The sequence below is a fragment of the Laetiporus sulphureus genome (genome assembly GCF_001632365.1).
Source record: "Laetiporus sulphureus 93-53 unplaced genomic scaffold LAESUscaffold_2, whole genome shotgun sequence".
Taxonomy (NCBI): domain Eukaryota; kingdom Fungi; phylum Basidiomycota; class Agaricomycetes; order Polyporales; family Laetiporaceae; genus Laetiporus; species Laetiporus sulphureus.
Genome location: NW_024468511.1, coordinates 1,071,135 through 1,095,664, shown reverse-complemented (window position 1 = coordinate 1,095,664; position 24,530 = coordinate 1,071,135). Strand labels below are relative to the sequence as shown.

Genomic DNA, 24,530 nt, shown 5'->3' with positions numbered 1-24,530 from the left:
CGGGATGACAGTACGCGAAGCGGCGAATGTATAGTTTGATTTTACATCGCGGGCTATTCATGCGTGGGTGCGAGTGTGAATTCACCGGGCGGCCTACCTCGTCATCTAGCCGGCGGGTGGGAAGGTACGGGGGGAGGGGGTAAATGCATCTCAGCGGGCGAGCGTGCCCACGGGCGGGGAACCCCCACGGTACGATCAGACGCCGCGACAGACTGGGAGCATCTTGCAAGGGAAGCGCGGAGCCGGCGCAAAGTTCCATCGGAATAGGAATAAGAATTGCATCACTTCTCCCCGATCCATTGCGCACGGCGTGTGGTCGAGGGTGGGCACGCGCGTCGGCCCTCGCTGCATTGCGATAAATGAATGCAAATTTTCCAGGTGCGAGGAATGGATGCACCCATCGCATTACTTATTCCATCTTTTCCCCTATCACCTCGCCCGCGGCTACAGACGAATGAGGGCATATGCGTTACTACAATGAATACTCATTGCGTATGTACTGCACAGACGCTGAGGCAATGAGTCTAACTACTAGTGGGTACAATAGTTTACGTTATGTTACGTTACACACAGGCGAGGCAAGGCACAATGCATCATGAGAGAGTCCGGGGCCTGGGAGCGTGCGTGACCTATGCTATGCGATGCGACACACCAGAAACGACCAAGAATGGGGCAAGGACAGGGACGGACAGGACAAGGCAGGGGCGTGCGGATTAAATATGGAGAACAGAGACAACGCAGACGACAAACACAGCGAGACAACACGACACGGGTACAAGGACAGGGACGACAAGCGAGCGAGAGACGGCCGAGATAAGTGATGGTTCCAAGATGATGAATGAGCTTGATCAGGCGCGCCCCAAGGGCAATTAACTGCAAATGTGGTAGTCTAGGTTCTGCGTGCGAGCCGAATCAGGCGGCAGTCCACGGTGTGAGATTGCGCGGAGAATTATTACGTCTTGTGATCGTGCAGCAGCGCCCGCCCGCACGGCGGCGGCAGCAGCAGCTACACACACGTTTTGATCATTGCGGCGTCGCGTACCCCGAGCTCGAGCCCGGCTGCGGCGATGCCGAATGGTCCGGGAACGTATACCGCGACTGTGGCTGCCCCTGCGCGTCATCCTGCGGCGTGAGCATGCGTCCGCCGCTCTGCGGGCTGTGCATGTATGCGCCTTGCGACGCATGGCCCTGCGCATACATCGAGCCGTGAGCCTGCGAACCGAGGAATGACGGCGGTGGTGGCGCGTTGAGCGCCATGCCGAGGTACCCCGAGCCCGACGGGTGTAGCGATGCGCCAGCTCCCGCACCGCTGCCGTAGCCCATGCGCGCACCCGAATACGGTGCGTCGAGCGCATATGGCGACCCGCCGTGCCCGTGGTGCCCTGCGGCGGAGAGGTTGCCCGCGGTCGCGTGGCTGCTGCTCATGCTGCGTGTCATGCTCACCATCTGGCGCGTCGACGAAGGCAGGTGCGGGTCGCCAAGTGACTGCAGCGACATGGGGTAATAGAGCTGCAGGCTGTCGGTGGGCATCGACGCGCGGCGCCCGGAGTCGAGTACGGAGGACGGGCCTTGTGCGCCGCCAGGGCGTGACGAGAAGGGCGTGGTGGTCGTAGGGCCTGCTGCCGCGCGGTGCGCAGGGGCAAGAATGCGGCGACGTGCCTAGATACGCGCGAACGGCATCAGATCGCGGTTAATGGACTGCATAGAGAAGAACAGGCACTAACATTGATCATCCAGTTGGACACCTGACTCATACTGAGCCCGGTGGCATTGCACAATTGCTTTTTCTCCTCCTCTGAAGGATAGGGGTGATCCGAGTGCCGGTGCAACCAGTCCTTGAGGAAGTCGGTGACGGGCTTCGGCAGCTTGCCCCGCTTTCGCGGCGGACGCTCGACGAGAGTGGATGACGCGGACGCAGGCGTCTGTGGCGAGCGTGACGGGGACGATGAGACTGGGATCGAGGGTGCGGACGAGGACGGTGCCATGCCAGCAGCCGACGTCGACGGGGTAGGAGGGTACGACGAGGGGCTGGCCATGCTGAAGTCGTTGCTGGGGAAGTTCCACTGCTCGCTTTCGTTCTTAACGGTGCCCGACTGGCGAGTGCCGCGGTCAGTTGCTCCGCCGTGCTGTCCGGAAATGCGCGTGACACCCCCGTAGAGCTGCTGCTGACAGACGGGGCCGCCCAGGGACGAGTGGCGTAGGGTCTCGTCGTATTTGAGGCCACTTCCAGGCGCTCCGGCGACGTTGCTTGGCGTCGAGTTGGGACGGATGATTCCAGACGCCCAGCTGTCCGATTCGGACGAGTACGAAGATGGCAGTCCAGATGAACGGGGATAGTCACCCGGGTGAAAGCCGAAGGATGTGTTACCCGACTGGGGGACCTGCGTGCTGGGGAGGGTCGCGTAGTCACCGACCGGGTTGTAGAGGCCGAGCTGGGTGTCGGCGGGGAGGCGAGGGCGTGTGGCGAACTTGTCGTCCGGGGTGGGGAACTGGTAGTCTACGAAGCCGGAAGACTGGGTGGGGCGGTGGGTGGGGTGGGGAAGGCGGACGCGGCTAGCGTTGTCGGGGTATAGTGCGGGGAGAGATGCGCGGCGGAGGTCGGGGCGATCCTGGAAGGCTGAGGCGATTGATGGGAGCTGGACGCGGGCGCCGTCAATGTCTGCGCGCTCTTCGTGATCGAGGGATGGCTGGTGGCGCGCGTCAGCGGAGGTTCGAGGAAGAGCGGAGATAGGTACCTTCTTGGGTAGAGGCGAGTTGGAGGGCGAGAGAGCGTGCTTCTCTGGACGAGACTGAAGGCTGCTGTCCGAAGTCGCAGAACTTGACATGCGGCGCGAGGCGTAGTCCAGCTCCTGCTCCTGTGCGTGACTGTAGAGGGGTGAGCACATCGGGGGAAGGGTGAACGGAGGGTGGACTGACACGAGGGCGGGAGACGCCGACAAGGACAAGTAGTCGACGACGTGGACGTCAGAAGTCAAAGAGTCGATCCCGGGGGTCTTGCCGTCTTCGCTGCTGGAGGAAAGGTTAGCGGAGCTGCGGGCGACAGCGGGCGAATATAAAGAGGATCAGGCAGGAGACGCGCAGATCTCGGGTGCCAGACAGGGAGCGTGTCGATGGACATTGACAGGTGTGACAGGAGGAACTAAGAAGGAAGGAGGGACTCACAGCGCGTACTGCAGCTGGGCGACGTTGTACGAGTTGAGGGGCTGGGGCGGGGGAGTGTCAATCATGAGAGCCGGCGTCGGGGGCGGGGGAGGGCGAGGAGGAGGGGGGCGGGGAGCGTAGAGTAGCGAATGGAGGGAGGAGGAGTATTTAAGGGAAGTAGGCCACGGAGGGAAGCCGACATTCGCTCACGCCTGGGAAGTTGTTCTTGTGCTCAGCGGGGCCAATGGCGACGGCGCTCGGTTCCCATCGCGGGCGAATAGCAGTCGTCCCAAGGTACGCTGCAAGCTGTGCAACCGCATTGCGTCTAATAAATCACCCATCTTGCCCGGATCTCGCTCAAAATTCGACCGAACGGGCTGCTCTTAATGACCGTCTTCATCTCAGATTGCCTCCGTCTCCGGCCATCTCGCCGCTCCCCGGCCGCAGTCCGCGCGCGTTTCACCCCATAAGGACATATTGTCCACCCAGGCACCGTTCCCAGTGGCCCCCGGCCAGCTCGGATTCTCCGCCGCCGCGGGCGAGACAATCAGCCTCCACGATCATTGCTGTGCTTGCTGATTCTACTCGTTGCCACCCTACTCGCCGCCGTGCGCCTCGCGCCCTTGTACTCATCAACCGTATTAACCCACGCCTACGCCGCCCCGCTCACATTGACTGGGCAGTACCGATGCCTGTGCTGCCTGTGCCCTTGATCTCTTCACCCACGTATCATGATCATCAGCCCCATCATCAGATGCTCCCACTCAGGGCTAGCTTAGCTCCTAGCAGACTGCCGCCGACTGACCAGGCACTGGTTCTGTACCCCAGACAGACCGTGTCCATCACCGAAACCTGATACAAAACTCTACATGGTATTCGCAGCGATGCGCAAATCCAGGCGCAGACCTTATTCCCGGCGCACAGATCCTGCAAATCTTCTTCACCGGCAATCGCGGACAATGCAAAAGCCAATCTCGAGCGCGCAGACTCTGCTGGTTTGTCAGAACGCATGGAACGCAGCCTCTCGCTCTCCAATCGAGCTTATGCCGCCCTCGCCTCCACCTGCGCGCCCACCTCCTCCCGCTCCCTCCCCTGGCCGCCTCGCCATCCCCACCGCACCCTTGAGCACCTGCTCTGCCTTCTCCCTCTCCTTCCTCGAAATCTCCACCCCGTCGAGCACGCGGATCGCGGGGCACGCCCGCATCACAAGCCCGCGATACGCAAGCCGGCCCACATACGCCTCGTCCGGCAAATCCCGACGAAACTTCGCGTCCAGGTCCTTCCACACACTGGCGCTCGCCCCCGGCGTAGGTACACTTACACTGGCGCCCCTCGAGGGAGAAGCAGATGGGCTGCTGTCCCTGGCCTTGTGCCCATTCCGGCTGGGCCTAGCATGTGTCCATGCCCCATCCTCGCGGGATGCAGGTCCTCCGCCGGCGGCGTCGGAGGGCTGCAGGGCACCAGGCACGTCCCGAATGAGGAGAGGCAGGTACCACCCAAGCGTGCACGGATTCATCCTGTAGCACACGGAGTGTCGCGGTCAGCAATCCGATGGGCACATTCAGTCACACGCAAATGGAAATGGAATGGGAAGGAAGAGACATCTCCACAGCCTTGGCGCACGGTGGCCCCCCGGCAGTAGCCCGATGCTGCGACATTGCATGCATGCTGTGCGCAGCCACGAAGGCGTCGCCCCGGCGGAGGCGGCGGCGGGCTGGTGGCTCGCCAATCTTACGGGGCTATCAAACCCCCGGAGCGGCGGTGAAGTTTCATTCGCGATTCTGCGAAGCGAATAGCGTACCTGAAATCGAGCATCTCGATGTCCGTCATCCCTTTGAGTGCCTTTACGAGCTGGCGTGCACTCTTGAGCCGTGAGCCGATGATGGTGAGTTTGCGCAGGCGGAGCAGTCCCGCGAGCGGACGCACGTCCTCGAGGAAATTGTAATTGAGGTTGAGCACACGCACGTTGGGTATCACGCGCGCCAAGTCCGAGGGAAGCGCCGTAAGGCGGCACGCGGCGAGCTCGAGATAGAGAAGGTTGTAGCACGGCTCTGAGATGAAGCCGGGTTTCAGAGCATTTCCTGCAGGCCGTCGGTCAGTGCGTGCGGTGTCCGGTGTCGCCGATGGACCAGCATTGTTGCGGTGATTGAGTGCAGGGCAGAAGGACGAGACAGGGGTAGAGGGACGAGGCACGATTCCGCGAATGAATGGACGGACGGATGAACGCGGGACTCACCAGAGAGATAGAGGCGCTTGACGTCGCGGATTTCCCGGATGGATAAGGTCCTGATCCCGAAACCATCATATCCATCATCAGCACTTCTTGCTCGTCCATCAGCGCGAAGCAGCGTCCGGCAAGGTGCGCATGTCCGGCGGAAACCCCGAACGCACTACCAAGCCGGATGCGATCGCCAACAAAGGACTAATGAACGAACGGAATGGAACGATGGCCACTCACAGTCCGGTCCTGCCGCCTTGATTCCGCACGGAGAGGCTTTCGAGCCTGGTCAGGCGGCCCAGGTGGCTGATCGCCCCGAGCGCGTTGTTGTCGGCATAGAGCGTGCGAAGATGCAGGAAGGCAGATGCATTCAGTTGCGTGAGGCGGTTCCCACTCATACGCAGAAGCCTGAGGCGAGTGAGCGGGCCATCAGGGTCCAGCTCCTCCAGCAAATTGTTATCTGCGAGCGATGTAAATGCGAGTCAGCATTGAGCGCGATGCGAGTCAACAGACACAGTAAGCGAGGGCGTCGGCGCGCGTCGGGCGTGCCCGATGCACACATATCGGATTACAGGCCTCGGGGAGGACCAATCTTCTGATGCACACAGAGAACATTACGAAGGAAGCATGTCCGAGGGCACGCTTCCTTCCCGGTGATGAGAACGTGACGTACTTACCTAGGTTGAGCGCCACAAGCGCTGACAATGATGCGAGGCCCACCACGCTGGCGAGCCTGTTGTGGCTGAGATTCAACATCTCTAGCCGAGTCCTGTCAGGCAGGACAGATGTCAGATGTCAGCCTTTTTGATTTGCTCCTGAGAGGTTCGACGATACACCGCCGGCCCTTGGGGGGCGCTAAGGTAAGCTGCGTGAGGACTCACCAGCGGTACTGCCGCAGATCAATACTGCGAATGGCGTTGTCTTGGAGGCTTAGCTTGGCAAGGCCGTCCATCTGCTGCAATCCGTCAATATCGACGATCCTATTGCCGTCTGCGCGGAGCTCGCGCAGGTGTCGCAGGCATTCAAGCTCTGGTTTCAGCCGGACAGCTTAGCGATCCTTTCCCATAGAGTGGAAGGAATGAATGATGGCTTACGCCGGAGGGAGTCAATCTGGTTGTGGCTGATGTCAAGGTGTGAGAGGTTGGGTAGGTGCCCGAAGGACGTAAGACTGGTCAGTCTGAGTAGATAGTCATGTTAGCCGATTCCGAATATGAGAGTCAATATCGGAATATGACTCGGAAAGCGGTGCACATACAGGTTCGACGCAACTGACAGCGAGCGCACCGTGTCCGGAATGCCGCTGAGCCAAGAGAGGTGGTTGCTGTTACTGGAGTATCACACGTACGTTAGCACAAGCAGCGGGGTCGACTCAGGCACGTCATGTCAAGATGACCGCCGAGAATTAGTCATGACCAACTTACAGGGACAGCGAATCCAATCGGGGCAAAAATTCCTTGAGCCTTGCGACACTGTCCAGATTCACCCGTGACAGGTCAATGGAAGTCAGGTTCTCCCAGTGCGGCTCGAACGGCTGCACATCAGTGATGACTTGCACGAGGCGGTCGTGCGCGACTCCGAATGAGCACTCGGTGAGGAAGGTTCTGTGTGCGGCCGCGCTGGTCGAGGCGCTCTGTACAGGCTGCGGGCGGGAGAAGACTCTTCGCGGGATGTCAGAGTTCGGAGTACCAGTAGCAATCTCTATTTCATTGCCGCTGGGATCGGGCGCCGTGTGTTGTTGCCGCTCGTCAACAACTGGTCGTGCAGAGTTGCTCGTTCTCAGCGGCGATTCCTCTACCAATCTGTCAACGTGCGTAAACATCATGTGAAGAAATGCATCCTACTCACCGGGTTCTCCGAGATCGCCAAGCATCTCGGCGATGCGCTTCGACCTTGCAGATGGCACTAGAACGGATGATCTGCGGCTCGTCCCCGCGGCCAAGGGACTACCGTCTTCTGCTTCTGCTCCGGGTCCATCAGGGGCGGGAGCATTCCGTCCAAGTCCTATTATCGGGCCGTCCCTCTTTCCATCAGAGAAGCTGACCGAGCGCCGGGGCGCTTGCTGCAGTGCCGGAGTGCAGAATTTTTGTGGGTCCTTGAGAGCAGACGCGGGGGCTACGCTGCTGCTTTTCGTCGGTTGACGCGCAGCAGGGGTCAGGAAAGGGGATGCTGCCTGGCGAGGAACGCTCGATTGCGGCGGGATGAGAGGTTCAGGAGGAGAAGTCTGTGATGCTGGTATGGTTGCATGTTCTTCAAGCCTCTGTCCTCCGTCGAAAGAATCATCTGAGCTGTCTTCAATTGCAGCCGAATGACCTGCATCGCCGAGACCATCGTCTAGGTCGTCTTCAGAGTCTGTGATTGCCGACATATCCTCGGGGTATTTCCTGTTGTTATGTGGTATGACATCTGTAGCGGGAATGTCAAAGACGAACAACGTCAGTCCCGCTCCGTCATCATGAGCGTCAAGTTCCTCCCGCGTCCGTTCATCATATCGTCGTTGTTGTCGCCCGAGTGAAGTCGCAGATTCATGGCTGCGTCGACTTGACTCCCGCTCGTCTCGTATACTCTCGATGTCATGGAATGGGTCTTCGCTTTCGTATTCGCTCTTTCCATTAGCATTATCGAGGTCCCCTCCTCCTGGGGTGTCCGTGGCTGCCTTCACCCATCGCATACTGGCCTTATCAAAAACCATCCTACCCACCCTGTCGGGCAGAGTAGGGACATCTTCTGGGGTTATGCGCGTGATCTGCTTCGGCCCTGGATGCTTAACGAAAGACCCCGTGCTTCCCGTCGTGAGAGTTGTACCGGAGGCCGTGCTCGATGAGACGAAACGGGTCAGGTCCTGAATTTTACCAGAACGGGTAAAGGGAGAAGACTGGACAGCGGCGATACCGGGGGGAGCAAGGAGGGTGGGATTATGCTCATGCCCGTGACTATTCTCGGCAGTGGGAGGAGTAGCGTCCGCTATTATCACCGCAACGCCAGCGGATGGCCCGGAGAATTGGTCCAACTTCCGGGGGTCGAGAGACAGTTTGAATATTCTCTCCGTGAGTGCCCGATTGCCTGGATCAGTGGCGTTGGACGAGCGGGCTAAACCGTGAGTACATAGCGGTTGCACGTTTGCCTCATTCACACACTCGGTATTTGAAGGAGCATTCGCAAAAAGTGATGTGCGCCCAGATGGCACTTTGAGCGACGAATCACTATCACCATCGACCTGGACACGTAGCGAGCTGTCATCCATTGATGGGCGTCTAGGTCGTTTGATATCATTCCGAATTTGCGCCATCAGATCGGCTGCCTGTGCTCTGTAATCGACTGCGGGGAAGATACCCTTTGAGGGAGCTTCGGCGAAGGTCACCGGGGGATGCCTGAGCGGTGAACTCCGGAAAGCAGATCGTCGAACTGTAGCTCATTTCTTAGTGCAAGAGTCAGATACAGGGCAACATGTATGCTTACTGTGAGGAGTCAGTGTTGACCTTGACGCAGAGGATCGGGTGGTTCCGATTGTGGCCATCGTGGACATAGGTGTCGCCTTCTTTGCCGTGGCCATCAGCAACCTTGGCTCACCCTTGAATTTTCTTCTCTGCAGTGGCGGCCTCAAGATCAGCGCTGCTCTATCGCCACGGCTCTGAAAGCCGGTTGAAGAGCTCAGCTTAATGCGCTTTGCACTGCGTAAGCACAACGGACTAGAGTCAGGCGCAAGCGAGGATGCAGACGGAGAAGTCGTGTCTCCATAATTTGCAGTGTCACTGCCACCCGAAGGAGTGTTGACAGCTATGGAGTCCACTATCGCAGAGAGGTGATCACGCGTATATGTGTCATAGTTGAATTGGAACAAGCGAAGAGGAGGATCCATATGTGTAGGCGCCGTACCCGTCGTTGATATATGAGGCAGCACTGAGTCGCGATGTGCTCCGTCTTGGTCGCCAGCACCAGCAGACGACCTGGGCAGCTGTGCTTCGAATGTGAAGGGAAAATCTGTAGATCCCGGAATGCCGCGCATGGCATAGGGATTTGCTAAATCGCGTTGTACCTCGTCTTCTGCCCGAATCGCAACAATATCGTCTTGGGTAGGCATGCAGGCTTTCGATAGGGTAACCGCGACCCCAGGTACGATGGCTCTGGGCGGAGGGGATGCAGTCCTGTCATGTGATGTTGTGGGTGGCGACTCGAACATTCTCTCCAGAGGATGGGGGCTGAAGAGATTGTTGCTTGAGGGCTGCTGGCGACCAGGCATCCGCTGTAGGAACGGAGTGGCAGGGACGTCATCTTTCACCAGGAATGTCCCACGTACATGGATAGAACCATAATTCAAGTCTCCATGTTGCACAATAACAGATTCCAAGGGCTGAGTAAGGGAAAGGTCAGAGGAGGATTGGCCACGGGATGAAGGTTCGTCGTCCTGGTTAACCCATTCGTCCGCGAGTTCGTCGGTTTGCCAAGCTGGTCTTGCAAACATGCCAATGAGCAATATAATGAGATAAGAAAGTAGAGAAGCTAAGCGAGGATGGATTCAGGAGCACAGTTGAGCACGACGACGCGCGAAACACCAGTTAGACGCTGGTGAGACGCGGTCTCGCGTAGTCCACGTGACCGCGGGGGGTTGTTGATTGATTATGGGTCCGTGTTTGTTTGGCTTGCACAAATAAATCAAGGCCTCAGCCACCACGTACAGGGCCCTTGCAACCGTCTGGCCATCCTCGTGCATTGCATTCTGTTCGCCGAGCTCTCATGCGGTTCTCGAACATATTTCAGGAGCAATTCCCGTGCTCTACGGAGTTGGATGCAGACCTTAGCCGACGGCATGCGCGGTACACGAAGGTCCACTTGACACCGGAATTCCGGAACTCACTGAATGCTCGCGGAAGAAAACTGCTCACATACATTCCATACAGCGTAATCAATGAGCACGTAAAGAAGTGGCGCGTTGCAGTAGGTACAAAGGCTCATTTGCTTTTAGCAGAACAAAGGAGTTTTTTTTTCTCAGGCACTGTTTCAGCTCAGATCACGCGCATGACAGGTTGCATGAAGCGCAGTATGTCAGACACGTTCTGAAGCACCCAAGCAGGACTGCAACATACCGACGCCAGCGTTAGGCCACCCCGCTCCTCCTTATATAATGCATTCTATTCTGAGCTATCGGTAGGGATCCATCACTGGACCGCTTCCTGATTCCTGAACCAAGGTCATGAGGCGAATTATTAGCGAACATTCATCCGACGCCTGGGGACGGTCTTATGTCACCGTATGAGTAAGCAATGGTGGTGTAGATTAGGAATAGACATTGCTAAATGAAAATTAGCTAGATAGGGAGGACCATGCAAACGCGATACACATTGGATCAACCCTGAAGTTGCTTCCGCGACGTCCACGGAGCCTGACGGATCGCTCATCTCTTGCGCTTGTCCTGCACCATGATGAATCGTCGTCCGAAGCGCTTTTACCTGAGACTTGCCGTCGTGCGCCGCAAGTTTTCGGGCCGGTGACGTACTGCGACAGTACCTCTAGGGCCAACGATCTCGCTCTATTCAGATGGGTCTTTGGGGGGTCAAGTCGACTCGCAGTCGTGGTCACGGAATCATCAATTGTGGATACGATTGTATCTGCCGAGGTGTTGGCCGAGGCTCGGATATCGCGTTGCGCGGGAGACAGCGATGTCGCCCAAAGATGACGTTGTGTTATTCTTCCAAAAATGACCACCGGAAAGTTAAGCTTTTCCGGTTCCCCATCCGACATGTGTGTCATTCCTCGAACTACTCCATAAATTCTATCACCTTTCGCCGATGTAGACCGAGGCTGTTGTCTTCTGTTTCTGGTTGTGACGGATTCCAGTCCTAATTATATTCCACCTGACAATCTATCCGACTTGTTCGTTTCTCAAGGATTCACATGCACTAGCCCAACTGTTCAGCTTCTTCTAAACCACAATCACACACAACTCTCTGTACGTACCCACTCCTGAAACTTATTTATCCATTTCTGGTGTCTAGGTTAGGAAAGGAGCACAGGTCGCAAGGTACAGTGAACCCTGATGCTCCAAAAGGCTCATCGGCGGACATACAAGACTAAGGCATCACCCAATGAAGGATTGGCTCGCAAGTGTTTCAGATCCATCATCGGCTTTGAATGATTAACTCCACCTTCAGGGTATCTTCAGGCTCAACATCACAAAAGGCCCCGGTTGCCATCTCATTGTATGTCCTACACAGCCTTACCAGCGCAGCGGGTGACAATTGTTGTGGAGATTGACTGGCGCGGCTAGCTGCAAACCGTTCCAAGTGTCACCAGCTGTGGGCCTACGGAACAAATTAACCCGCTATCTGTCATGACTATTCTCGACCTGGCCCGACAGCGTGGCCGACGCATTGGGTTCGGTGGCACTCGTGCTAAACCGGCACTGTCGTGGAACTCCAATTTAGGTGTAAGGACATACTTAACTCTTCATATTCTAGCGTCCCGCAAGTTTAAAGTCGAGCTTCTGAGACATGCCTCCAATTGTGTGGCGTTCACTGACTTGGGGAGGCTGCCGAATGCCTCGGAGGATCTTGTAATCATACATCGCCGGATTCTCGTCTTAACATTATTAGAACAACGCCGAATTTAGGCTCAACCACGCGTCGAAAAATCACGTTGTGACAAAGGAAGCGCAGCTTTTAGTCTTGGATGAAAGAACATGATGCATTGTATCGGAGACCGGATTGGTTAGCAGAGGCCGTTCACTCGATTTCTCACCTCCATTTGGCTAAAACAGACTCAGTTTCACGGCTTTGCAACTTCCGAATAAGGTGACTCCAACCCTCTCATCTTCCCGCGGCATTGGGTTTGATAGCGAAGCTACTCCCCAGCATCTATTCGCGAGCACATGATTATGATGAAGTGGCAATAGCATGCCGAGCGGGGCGCGTCCTTATTCCACCGTGGGTTCCGGCTTCCCTTCACTCAGGATCCGTCCGAGAGACTGGGAGCTGCTACGCCCATCAATCGCGATGGCCGCTTCCTCTAGGCTGAGGCTATCCTCAACCTACACCACCCTTGAGGCAGCGATGTCGTGGCGTGCCTCTGCCTTCTCGATTCACCGCCATCATTGACGTAAACAATCATGGGTCAAAGTTAACTTCCTGACAGCTTAGCCCGACGATTCGCGGATTCCTGATTGCGAACTAGCTTTTCTTCTGTGCCACCATGCTTCTTGGCAGCCATCACCAATTGTGTTACAACTCTACGTTGTCGCAAGCGGCTACAGCTTCAAGCGGGTTATGTCGAGTGCGAATTTCAGTCGCTAGTCTGTTGTCATTGTCATAATCAACCTGTATGCTTGCGCGCCTAACTTTACCAACTTTAAGTGATAGGGCATTTAACGTATAGCGCTCCTGCCGAGCGTGCCGTGGGCTCGCGTTTCGCTGTCCGTTATCCCAGAATGCTTACAAATCGTAGAAGGAAAAGGTGCGGCTTTGTTTGAACTTTGCAACTACGCACGATACTGTACAGCTTCTGCTCCAAATACCTAAAGTCCATAATCGCATTCTCGAGGGTTATGCGGCTGCCCCTCAGTCGCATGGTTGGGGACATGAGACGGATTCAAAGTTCCGTGCGGTCTCAAAAATGTTCTGCTACCGTGCTCGAGCGACAAAGACAGAACTGATACTATGTGAAATTCGCGCGCACATAAGCACACGACATGTTGTTTAACTAGCAGCTTATATCCGCCGGATACCAACATGTGCCAGCACGTTGCGAAGCATGGCCCCCTCGTTTCCAATGTCCGGCCACTTAAGCCGCTCGTTTCAGCTGATCAAGTTCCAAACGTGTGCGGCCCGTTGGAGGAAACCGCTCATTCAGACGGCGACCGTCGAAAGATTATCTTCGACTGCGTACGCACTGCCTCCGAATGCTCCGAATCCAAGCGGACTGTCGTCGAGTTGCTCGAAGCAAGAACACCGGCAGACACACTCGGTGTCTGATGAACTCCTGGACTCGAAAGATGGCGGCAACGACCCGTTTCATTTGCAGTGAGAGATAGAGTTACTAACTATCCGCCCATTAGTCTTCCGCCTGTGCTCCTCAGTGATGCCAGATACTGTCGTGACTGTCAGTCACCAGGTCCCTCAGACGACCATCGCGATCTTTTCATTAAGCCGGACGCACGGACCAGCCTGGAGCGCGGCAGTGCCATCAAATCTTGAGCGCCCAAATGATTTTGCTGGATTGCCGTCCACGGCGGCGGCCGATCTTTGAAACCGCAACCACATCTGCTTCGCCGCGATATCTCTGATATGATCCGATGCAGGTCGGTGCTCATCCAGGTACTGCGGAGCGCTGCAAGGTTAGTGTTAGTGCGTCTCCTTGCTGGCCAAGGCTCTTCCATGAGACTCCGGCCACCGTCAGCCACCGCCATCGCAGGGATTTTGAGATCACACTAATTAAATGCGAGCCGTTGCGATAATCGTGCGGCACTGCACGATCGCCACTTGCAGTTTCAGATGGAGGGCATCGGATGCAGCGATCGATGGTCGATACGAGACGAGATGTTCTATGATATGGCTGTGATACTGTGGAGTACTACTATGGAGGTAGCGATATAGTATGTGTTTCAGGGGAACCTTGTTGTAGTACATTTTCTAAGTATTTTCTAACTACTAAGAGGGCAAGCACGAATAATGCGGGACACTATCGTACGAGGTAGCCGATGTTATCGTATTTTCTACTTTGAGACGGGAGAGGGGTGGGATGACTCCGTACGTGGGACGCACGGTAGGACGAAACACATAAACTGATGGAAGATGCGTGGATGCGATGCCGATGAAGACATGCATGCAGACCCAAGGATCTCAGAAGAGGAGAAGAGAAGACGAAATACGTCTGATGAAGATGTAAGAGACTAAACGCGGTCTGCAAAGACCAATGACCATGTATGTTACGGAACAAGCAACTCGGCGCAACTGAGATGATACGCCGATAGGAAGAAGGACGTACAAGAATCGTCGCACAATGACCAGAACGGCGGGCACAGAACACAAAGGAACTGGAATAGGAAGAGAAGAGTCTAATGAATAGAAGAAGAAAACAGAACCTGATGGCGATGGAGATGCTGATGTGATGTGATGCATGCAGAGAAAAAAACCGAGATTGCAAATACGCGAGTCCGGGAGTGGGAATGCAGATGCGATTGAGTACGACGATGATGGATGCATGAAATGTGTCTATCTATCTACGTGCAATGATAATGTTATGGGGTGTATGCGTGCGTACGTGGTCCATGCTTGAGCTGAGGTATGGAGAAGAGATGCGATACGGTGGAGGTAAACGAACGAACGGATGAATGAATCACGGATGCTGGCTTGTCGATGTAGTATGCGGCTTTGGATGAATGAATACCTGAGATGGAGGATAGGGCAGCCAGACACACGCGGCGATGCGCAAAATCGGAAATGTCCTCGGAAATAGCGTCCTTGGGTCAGCAGCGCGGACATCGGGACAACCGGGGTATGATCCTTGCTACAGCGGCTTGTCTTTTGAAATATAGAGAACCAGATTCAGATCACCGCCTACCTGCATAGAGACACGGATGGACCGTATACCTCTCATGATGGGCGGCCTCCACCCCCTCACCAACGCACAGGGACCCCACGGAGGCCCATTATGCCTCTTCCCCTGGCTCGGCCTCGCTCGCGGCACCTTTCAGGATCGCCCTCCTTCGGGATATCGACAGGGACGGGCTTAATATTTTCACGCTCCACGACCTGAACATCATGATAGTCGAGGGAGCGTTCGATCTCCTCCGTGCTGAGGATCAACGACGACCGAGAGCCAGGGGCGCGTCCATGTCCGGCGAGCCCGCGCCCAGTACCAACGACAGTCGGAGCCCTGCACGACCCTGCGCTCGATCGCCGCCGAGGGCGGGGTGCGATGCCAGGATATGGCGAGCGGCCACGAGGGAATGCTGCGGCGCATGTACCAGTGCCTGAGCCAGATGCGCTTCGCTCGGCTTGGGCGACCTTGAACGAGACGACAGGAGCGGCGGCGGTGCGTAGAAGCTGCGGATTCGCATCATTCCGCGGGAAGATGGCGGAGAGCACGCGGCGGTGGCCGCGGGAGGAGGGAGGCGACACCGGGGAGGGAGTATGGAAGACTATCGGGGACAGCTCGCGGGGCGGCGAGGCAGGAGGCGAGGGCGTTTGCACTGATGAGGCGAGAGACTGCTGAAAAGCGGCAGTGAGGAGCGCCGGGGAGGAATATGTGGAACGATGAGTACGATGGGACGACCCCGTGGCAGGAGTGTCTGACGGAGGCATCGCGAAACCGACGGACGACCGAATCGACGATGCCCCGGAAGACGGAGCAGGTTTCACATCAACGCATTCGACAATGGTGGTTTTTTCATTGTCCTCGATGAGATCAACATTTTGCGCGTCTGTATGCAAGAACGTCATCTCTCCGGGTGTCCGTTCGAATCGTCTGACCCCTTCGAGCACAGCCTTCTGTTGCTGGTGGCACTGATGCGCGAGCAGGATATTAGTCCGTCCGCGCTGGTGCAAGAATGGTGCATTTTGCGCCCACTCGTCCATGCGGGTGATCATCTGACCATGACCCTGGAACGAGCATGGCGAGACAGAGAAGTCGAAATTGAATACCAGCTCTGGCGATGGCTGCAAGCGGAGAGGCGAGCTTGGAGGCGGACAGACTGTTTTGCGTCGGGGTATGGCGATGGGCAGTGACGCCTGCGGGGTATGAGGGCTGGTATCTCGGGATTGGTATACCGCCTCGGCCTTGATTCGGGCTGGTGGCCTGTCGACGAGGGTGCGAGAGGAGGAGCGGTGGAGGAATGGTATCGGAGCACTCATGATGGTATCGTTGCTAGGGAAAGTTTTCCTCAGCCTCATGCGTTGTATGCGCGGATGGCACCGAATATATGCGTACTTACCGGAGGGTATGGCCACAGAGCGGCAAGGAAGCGTGAACAACGACCTCTATGGATGCGAACGCAAGGATTGTTGTTCACTTTTGGTTCTGGCAACGCCTATCTGAGAGCATGCAGCTCGAAGAGAGGCGATGGAATGCCTTCAGACGATGGAGCGGCGCTCCGACGTTGTACGTTACTAAACGCAGACCACTGCAGCCGCCGAATAGTTACGCGGCTGGCAGGGCTGACCAGGGGCAATCTGCTCTGAAGCGAGCACAAGATGGCGCTGGGGAAGAATGTGGCCAGCCTCGTCTGGCCTGTCCCGCAATTTTATGGTGGGACTTTTCCTGTTCGGTGATGAGCGTCTCGGCGAACAGGTGGCGGTGTCACTTAGCACTGTCACTGGCTCTGTCACTGGCTCTAGGCCGTCAATCTCCGGCGGTACGAGCTGAGAAGGGAGCGGAGGGTTCGCGGCGGAGCGTGGACTCTGTGAAGAGTATAATGAAACAAAATTTCACCAGACCTGCCTGGGTGGCTGGCATATAAGGCAATGCTCGAGCCTACCCATACTTGTTTTCCACGTGCTACCTGTGGGCGCTCGCGCTCAAACTCAGCGGCGTCAAATCGCTCTTCCAATGAATCGCCGTGAAAATGCGGCGATAAATTCGTTGATTAATTGCTCGCCGGGGGCCACTTCACTACCATGCAATGTCGCGGTGATGGAAATCACCAATCTTAGCTCGATGTCTGCCCTTCTCTTCGACGCTTTCCCTCCATCACAACCCGAACAACGCGACCTTCTCTGCGCCGATCTACACGCATTCTGACGCGTCCGAGTCCCGGCACTTACCATGGCATTGCATGGAGTGACGCACGTCGCATTCCGTCCTACGTTGCTGTTTCTCGCTCGCAAGCAGCGTCGCGGAACCTTCCGAGCGGGACGTCGTGGAGGTGAAGGACCGGACTTTTGCGGATGCACCCCCCGGCGGCGTTGCGATCATTCGAACATCGTGACCGAGATGACACTGCTCGCAATCTAGGTGCATGCTCTACCTGCTTCTAACCTGCTTCAGCATTTATGGCGACGCGACGCTCTTATCAAAGCTGGTGTCCGATCAAAATGCGTGCATCTGCAAGCCTCACGGTTATGCTGCTCGGCCATGTCCGTTATCGCCATCTGCAAGTCCGAGTTGTGCATTTGCTGCTACCAATGGCTATATTATGCTATATCGCACCGTATAGTTATATCATAGCACATTATTATTTGACACACTGATGCATATGCCTTCAGCAACACGTCTCTCCTATGCGCCTCTGTCTACGCACCTCATTCGGGATACGTCAGAGTCATGGCGATACTTTTCAGCACGCCGGCCTCGTCCAGCTTAAGTTCAGATCACCCATGATGACTAGGTACGCGCTAAAAAGTCGACACGATCGTGCATCAGATTGCCATGTAGTCGTCCTTGCTTTGCGTTTTAATCGGGGCTCGGATGGCTTTCACGGGACGTCCGGACTTCTGCGACGTCTGAGGAATGCCGGCAATGTCAACGTCCATGTACAGTGCGAGGTGGACCGAGGATTCTGAAGGAAGGAGCTAAACATAGAGCATTCTCTCGGCATGAGAGGCGTACAACACCTGGAAAAGCTGATCGAACTCGATATTGACGTGGGTAGCGCCGCTTCCTCTTCACATGTTGTCTCCCCTAGGTCGCAGACTTATTGAATCCCCTTTTCCGAGGGAGCGACGACAGCTTCACATGCACACTCCGGACATTCGCGGACGCCTGATCAAGCTCATATAAATCAAGTCGTCCTAGCTGTGCATTGTCCCTCCATCTGCTGTTATCCTCGGACGAACGGGAGGCGGTGGTGTGAGCATGCCAGTGTGTTGGATGCCAGCCACAACGCGGGGACTGCTGCGGGACCTGACAAAATGAGTCGGAGAAGAGGTGAACTGCACGTATGTATTAGCATTAGCCATCTTCACACTCTCCTTCGTTCTTCAAATTCACGGAGATCAAGTAATACAAATGTATCTGGCATATATGTGGTAAACCTGGCGCGGGCTGTCTGTCCATGGATGCATGACACGGTGCTCGATCGTCGAGGTGCATGTAGCTGGGGTCTCCGAAAGAGGAAGTGCGGTTGCCTGATTTGGGGCAGAACACGCGTGTGCAGCGTTGTTTTGCGCGCGCCACGACTGCGGCGACGACGACGACGACCCCACCGGCGGCGTGCTCGGCCCAGGGGCAGGGTTGCCTCGAGGCAGGATGAGCCTCGTGTCGAAGCATTCAACTGCCCGCGGCCCTCGCGCGTGTCATTCCCTCCCTTTCCAGGCAGCGCCTTTCTTTCCTCCGTGCCTGCCCACTACACTTGTCTTCACCACCACGACCACTACTCATCGCCGCCACGAACAATTCGCATGTCCCCAACCGCCCTCTCCTCCCTCCTCGCCAGCCGTACGTTCAACTCCCTCCGCTCCAGTCTAGACCCTCCCGCTGACACCTTCCCCTTCCAGGCTCCTCCCCGTCCTCGATCGCTTCCATCCGTGCCGCCTGGCTCTTCCTCCTCCTCGCCGCCAACCACGTCCTCCTCCCTCTCCTCCTCGGCACCCTCCTCCTCGCCCCTACCGCCCGCGCAGCAGCAGCGCGCTCCACCTCCGCCCTCGTCCTCCTCGCCAATGTCTGCGTCGCGTGGGTCGCCGTCGGCGTCGCCGAACTCCTTCTGTAAGCCTCCTTCCAAGCGATCTGCGCGCATGCTCACCGCGCGTGCAGGTACTACGTTCACGAGGAGACCTCCGCTCACGTCGATGAGAGGCTCTGCGTCGCCCAGGGCGCACTCCGCAGCGCGCTCGTGCCCATGTACGTCTCCCCGCTCTCACCCAATCCTACTCAATTTCACTAGCGCGCTAGGATCGCCACAGCCACACTCGCCCTCGTCCTCCACGCCTGGCTCTCCTCCGTCCGCGCTCCACAAATTCAATACGATGACACCTACACCCGCACGCCACCGCACTCGCGCGCGAGCTCGAAGCAAAAGACCTCCCCACACGCGCACTCGCGCTCCGACTCGGGGTACTCGTCCCGCGCTGGCTCGGGCGCGCAGAGCGGCCGCAGATTGGTAGACGTCGAGAAGGCGGGCGCAGGAGCGGACGTGAGGATGGCGCAGCGGAGGGAGCGCTGGACGCGATGCATCCGGATCGCACTGGTGCGCTTTCCCGTTTGTGCCTACGCGACAGAGTCTGGATTGACATCAGTGGGCAGCTCGTCCTCGCGCCGTACGCCTTCTTCGGCATCTTCACCGGTGCAGGAGCCAAGGTGCGTCTTTTGCTCCAGTTCGCGTTCATCTCCGCTGACGGGCGGCTCTAGCTAGGATTCGATCATCCCGGCTCGGTCGCGCGTGGGGAGCAGTTCTACGTCTGTATGGTGGGCGTGCGCCGGCTGTGAGTGGTAGTGCCGGATGCATGTGTGAGATGCTAACCTCACGACAGGGCCGTCGCATCGGCAGTGATCGCAACGCTCGTGTGTGCGAGCGCGGTGGGTCTCTTTGGTGCGCTCACTTTGGCTCCGTAGTCGTTTCCGTCTGACGGAGCGAGTTCATCGCTGGCTGCGTGCAGTGCATCTCCTCGCCCGCCGCCTCATGGCCCATCAAGACATCCTGACCGAAAGCTACGCCCGGGAAGAGATGCCGTCCGCTCCCCACCTCTCGCGAGCGGATCTTCTCCGGCTGGGTGCGTACTTGCTGTATGTCCTCGCGATCGTGCTGTGAGCGCCCTGTGCCCATGCTGCCCTGCCCTCGATGCTGACGATCGTGTGTATGTGCATGTCTGCAGCGCGGACCTCGTCGCGCTCGGCTATACTGACTCGGGATCAGGGACGAGTGCGAGTACCTCAGAGGCGGTGGTCGTGCGGGAGATGTTCATCGCAGGTGGTGCGTGCACGATACGGGTTCTCTGACTAGACAAAAGTACTGACGGGTGAGACGCGCTGAACAGGCGGGATGGCTGTAGTTGTTCTGTTCGGGCTGCGCTGGGTACGCCCTTTTTTCCCCACTGCTACAATTCGCACTGACACACCCCGCCACCCGCAGGGCATCCTGCGCACCTGGAACCCGTGCCGCCCCCGCCCCCGCCCAGCCTCCCAACTCGACCGCGACTCGCACGCGCCCCGCATTTCGCTCCCCCTCCTCGCGCACCTCCCGCGGCTCTCCCGACTAACAGGACTGACAGGAATCGGGCTCTCGCGCTCGCACCTGCCGCCGTTCCCTGGACCGTCCCTCCCGGAGTACGACGCACACAACCGCGAGCAGGGACAGGGCGCGGACCCGGGGTACGCGTATGGCCGCGGACAGGAGCGGGTGTCGCTTGGCTCGGGGGTGGAGTATTTGTATGACCAAGAGCATGCGGCGTACGCGTATGCGCCGCGGGCTCCGACGATGGAGTATACGTACCGCGGGACGGCGTCGCATGTGGGCTCTACGTCGGAGTGGGAGTCCCTCGCGAAGCGGGCTGCGACGCCGACGACGGTGCATGTTCCTGAGGAGGACGACGTGTCGGGGGCGAAGCTCGTGCGGGGGTACTCCCCGCGGTATCAGTCGTATTCGCACTCGCCGCAGTATGGCGTGCACTCGCCGTCGCCGCAGTACCCGGCGTACGAGCCGCGGTACCTCCCGGAGGAGCAGGCGACGCCGTCAGAGGCGGGCAGCAGCACGCCGTACGCCAGCGGGCGCATGGGCAGCGTGGGAATCGGGAGCAGCGCCGGGGGTGGCGGGGGAGACGGAGGCGACCGTGACTATGGGCCCGCATACCCCGGCTCGTACCCCGAGCCGCTCGACACCGTGCGCGAGAGCGATTTCGAGCCCGTATACCCGGGCGACAGCGCGTATCGCACTTCTGAAGCCGCAAGTCGCAGCCGCGCCTCGGAGATGCGCTCGCAGGTCGGGTATGATTCCGGGGAGAGGGAGAGGTATTATAGGGCGGCGGCGGCTGCGAGGGCGCGGGGTGCGGGGGTGGAGATTGTAGAGAGGCCGCAGGATGCGTTTGTTGTGACGGTGCCATGGAGGGATGATGGTGAGGATGATGGGCGGGGGTATCGGGAGGGGCGGAGAGAGGGCTGGGGAAGGTCGGGTGGGTCGGGGTGACGACGACGACTCAGACGTCCGGGTCTGTCTGCGCGTATGTGATTTGCTTTGCTTGTCTGCTTTGGTCGGGTGTGCGATGCTCACGCTCACGCTTGTTGTTGTACGATATATGCTGTATCTCTACGGACGTCGAACTCTGGGACGTTGACCGCTTTGCTCACTCATCACCCCCCGCATATAGGTTATCTTCGCTTTCGCTCTTGCATACATACTCACGCATCGTTTCTTGTTTGCTGTTCACTGCACCACCTCTGGCATTCCGCGTTTGTACCTACGTGGGACTTACTACAACCCAACATGCTATTCATATACAGACCATCCACTAGATTTGATGTGCACATGTATATTTTGCAAGGTTCATATCGCCATGTGGACGAGTGCGAACGAAAAAATAACGTGCGTGCGGATGACCATAAATATAATAGAAAACAGCAAAGCAGACGATTAGATGACAGCAAAGACAGTCTGTGAGGAACCTCCATGGTACGGATCCCTCTAGCCAACCCGATGCCGCTCAATGATCGACTTTTGACGATCGTCTCGGGATACACGCCTGCCCACCATCCGTGAGCGTACATCGAATGAGAGAGGGAGAACACCGACCAGTAGTGCTCCATGACGTTGCTCTGCCCGAGCTTCCGCAGGAAGCCCTCATCGTGCGTGATGATGATCAACTGGAAGTTCGAGTTGCTCTTCCGTTCGTTGATGATGCTGCGCGCACATCGTCAGCGCTAGCGTCTACCGATACCAAGGAGAAAAGAGAGCAAGAAGCAGGGAGCAGGGACGCACTCGATGAGGCTCGCGGCGAGCGCGTCAATGTTCTCCGTGTCGAGCGCGTTCGTGGGCTCGTCCAGCGCAAGTATGCCGCAGTTCTGTCCGAAGGACTCTGCAAGCGCGAGCCGGATGATGATCGACGCGAGCATCTTCTGTCCCGCGCTGCAGCGCCCGCGCATGTCCATCTCCACCTGGTCCTTCGTCATCACGACCTGTGCAATTCATAGACATTTGAGAGCGTGTGAATGGAGAGCGGTGAGGAGGACGTACGCGGTAGTTGTACGACCGCTTCGTCGCGCCGCCCTCGCTGTCAGAGCTGATTTTGATGCCGTCGATATCTGCATGCGTGCTCAGTACGTCCAGCGAAGTAGGGAGAGAAAGCATGCACCTGTGCCCTGGTATGTCTTGTTCCACAGGTGTCGCATGGTGTCGTTCACCTCCTCCATCTTCAACGAGTGATATTTCATGATCGCACTGACGGAGCACGTTATCAACATCCAGCAGCTAAGTACTACCAAAAGCGGAGCTCACTTATCAAGCGCCTTGGCGTACTTCTCCAGATCGTTGTTCGCCATGTCAGACATCTATGCTGCTTGAATATCGAACCTTGTCACGAACGGATAAGATGCATACCTTGACCTTGATGAGCTGTTCTCTGTACTTCTTGCCGATATCCTCGTACTCCGACACGTCCTTCTCCAACGTCTTGAGCTGTGTCTGCAGGGAGCTGATCTCTCCACCAGTGTGCGCATACTGCAGACTTTTCAACAACACACACGTTAAGCAGCCTAAGCATAGCACCAACCTGATTCTGCAGCTTCGCTTCCTTATCCTTTTCGACGTTATACTTCTCCTCGAATATCCTCTTCGCCTTCCCGGCCTCTTCCAGGTCCAACGAATCAATCTCCGCCTGCGTGGCTATGATATCCTGCTGCAGCTTCCGTACGCGCAGGTTCTCGCGTAGATTGACCACCGACGCGGCGGCGTCGCTGATCTCCTTCTCAATAAGCTTGATAGTGTTGCGCAGCTCGTCGATGTGCTGTTGGAGCTTCTTCATATCACCTTCATACTCTTCGATCTTCTCATTGCACTCCTTCAGACGACGCCCGAGCCTCTCTCGGACATATCTATATGAGGAGTTAGATTCTTCAGGACAAATGGGTCTGATCAACCACTGCTTATCACCTCTCGATTGTTTTGTTCATGTCCTGAAGCTTGTCGTACGATTTGTTCAAATCCTGTGCGGTCACCTGTGCTTCAGAGATCTTGGAGTTCAGTTCTCTCAATGCTTCACTACGTTCCCGCTCGAGCTGTTCCATCGGTCCTTGGGCGTCTGCTATTTTGCCTTCCAATTCCTGCCGCAGCACTTCATGAACGGTATCTCAGATCAAAGCAGCAATTACTCACCTTGAGCCTAGCCGTGAAATTAGCGATGTCGGTCTTATAGTCTTCGATACGGTCCTTGAGAGTGGTCTTCTCGCGAATCTCGCTCTTCAGCTCGCTCTCTCGGATGCGCAGGGCATGAAGGTCATTTTCGTGTGTCCGGACGCTATTGTGGAAGCGGTCTCGTTCTACCGATAGGTTCTGCTTCTCACGGTCGAGAGCTCGGCTATGAGGTGATCAACCCATCATCTCATGAACAAATGAATGGGAACTCACAGCTCAGTTGACACAGTATCAAGCTCTTGCTGCAGATCATCAACTGTCTTCGCGGAGCCCGTGGCAGAGAGTTCGGCCTCGATACCAGAAATATCGCGTTTCAGCCTTTCGATATCCTTTTGGTTCTGGATAACAGCTCCAGCATGTTGACGTAGAGTTGTTATCTCTTTGAGCTCCGCCCTAATGTCACTCAGCAGTTCTTCAGCCTACCAATGATGCCACAGCTAATTAAATATCGAGGATGTCATCAATAAACCTTGTGCATTACGGCATACCTCTTCAGCTCGTTTCGTCAAGACAACAATCTGCTCTGCCTTTTGAGTGATCTCTTGGTCCAGCGCAGGTACCTCGGCATTCTTGATTTTGTCACTCGTAGCTTCATCCAACGCCAACTCTTGCATGTCCTTCAGGGTGGCTTCCCAGCTAGTCAGCTCCGCCTTGGTATCTTCGATCGCCTCGGGGGCGGATTTCCTGACCATTGTCTTGACCTATTCCGTGCATATATCAGTATGACTTATACCTCTAGTGGCATCGTAACAAAGCACAGACCATTTCATCAAAGATTTTTAGTTCCTGCTGATTCATGTCTCGCGTGCAAAGAGGACAACACTTCTTTGCCACGCCTTGCCTCAGCAAGCCCCGGAAGACATCTTGACTGCCGGCGCCTTTCTTGAGTTCGCTACGTAGATGTTATGT

At 56.8% G+C, this 24,530-nt stretch overlaps 9 protein-coding genes across 9 annotated transcripts; 3 read left to right on the top strand and 6 right to left on the bottom strand.

Annotated features, from left to right (window-relative positions):
• Positions 1-1,023: 1,023 nt before the first annotated feature.
• Positions 1,024-3,227, bottom strand: LAESUDRAFT_733964 (uncharacterized protein; the record flags this gene model as incomplete). The annotated part of the gene is made up of 3 exons (XM_040910466.1): positions 1,024-1,659; positions 1,725-3,009; positions 3,163-3,227. The coding sequence occupies 3 exons, from the start codon at positions 3,225-3,227 to the stop codon at positions 1,024-1,026; spliced, it is 1,986 nt and encodes a 661-aa protein (XP_040769780.1).
• Positions 3,136-4,089, top strand: LAESUDRAFT_167423 (uncharacterized protein). Its single transcript, XM_040901423.1, has one exon. The coding sequence runs from the start codon at positions 3,386-3,388 to the stop codon at positions 3,995-3,997; it is 612 nt and encodes a 203-aa protein (XP_040769779.1). The 5' UTR covers positions 3,136-3,385; the 3' UTR covers positions 3,998-4,089.
• A 52-nt stretch (positions 4,090-4,141) lies between these two features.
• LAESUDRAFT_754633 (uncharacterized protein) lies at positions 4,142-9,818 on the bottom strand (the record flags this gene model as incomplete). The annotated part of the gene is made up of 11 exons (XM_040911913.1): positions 4,142-4,658; positions 4,943-5,222; positions 5,378-5,427; positions 5,600-5,819; positions 6,037-6,128; positions 6,241-6,388; positions 6,454-6,536; positions 6,615-6,686; positions 6,781-7,150; positions 7,205-8,761; positions 8,816-9,818. 11 exons carry the CDS (start codon positions 9,816-9,818, stop codon positions 4,142-4,144), a joined length of 4,392 nt encoding a protein of 1,463 aa, XP_040769778.1.
• Positions 9,819-10,437: 619 nt separating this feature from the next.
• Positions 10,438-11,214, bottom strand: LAESUDRAFT_720092 (uncharacterized protein). The gene is made up of 2 exons (XM_040907753.1): positions 10,662-11,214; positions 10,438-10,610 (listed from the first exon to the last, which is right to left on the bottom strand). Exons 1-2 carry the CDS (start codon positions 11,093-11,095, stop codon positions 10,595-10,597), a joined length of 450 nt encoding a protein of 149 aa, XP_040769777.1. The 5' UTR covers positions 11,096-11,214; the 3' UTR covers positions 10,438-10,594.
• A 2,866-nt stretch (positions 11,215-14,080) lies between these two features.
• On the bottom strand, positions 14,081-14,757 carry LAESUDRAFT_167348 (uncharacterized protein). The gene has a single exon (XM_040901422.1). It carries the CDS (start codon positions 14,548-14,550, stop codon positions 14,188-14,190), a length of 363 nt encoding a protein of 120 aa, XP_040769776.1. The 5' UTR covers positions 14,551-14,757; the 3' UTR covers positions 14,081-14,187.
• Positions 14,758-16,361, bottom strand: LAESUDRAFT_167347 (uncharacterized protein). The gene is made up of 2 exons (XM_040901421.1): positions 16,281-16,361; positions 14,758-16,213 (listed from the first exon to the last, which is right to left on the bottom strand). The coding sequence occupies exon 2, from the start codon at positions 16,198-16,200 to the stop codon at positions 14,965-14,967; it is 1,236 nt and encodes a 411-aa protein (XP_040769775.1). The 5' UTR covers positions 16,201-16,213; positions 16,281-16,361; the 3' UTR covers positions 14,758-14,964.
• An 857-nt stretch (positions 16,362-17,218) lies between these two features.
• On the top strand, positions 17,219-17,679 carry LAESUDRAFT_720090 (uncharacterized protein). Its single transcript, XM_040907752.1, has one exon. It carries the CDS (start codon positions 17,380-17,382, stop codon positions 17,533-17,535), a length of 156 nt encoding a protein of 51 aa, XP_040769774.1. The 5' UTR covers positions 17,219-17,379; the 3' UTR covers positions 17,536-17,679.
• A 301-nt stretch (positions 17,680-17,980) lies between these two features.
• Positions 17,981-18,300, bottom strand: LAESUDRAFT_720089 (uncharacterized protein). The gene has a single exon (XM_040907751.1). The coding sequence runs from the start codon at positions 18,241-18,243 to the stop codon at positions 18,076-18,078; it is 168 nt and encodes a 55-aa protein (XP_040769773.1). The 5' UTR covers positions 18,244-18,300; the 3' UTR covers positions 17,981-18,075.
• A 2,126-nt stretch (positions 18,301-20,426) lies between these two features.
• On the top strand, positions 20,427-21,765 carry LAESUDRAFT_167129 (uncharacterized protein). The gene is made up of 3 exons (XM_040901419.1): positions 20,427-21,165; positions 21,294-21,435; positions 21,583-21,765. The coding sequence occupies exons 1-2, from the start codon at positions 20,599-20,601 to the stop codon at positions 21,399-21,401; spliced, it is 675 nt and encodes a 224-aa protein (XP_040769772.1). The 5' UTR covers positions 20,427-20,598; the 3' UTR covers positions 21,402-21,435; positions 21,583-21,765.
• The last annotated feature ends 2,765 nt before the right edge of the window (positions 21,766-24,530 follow it).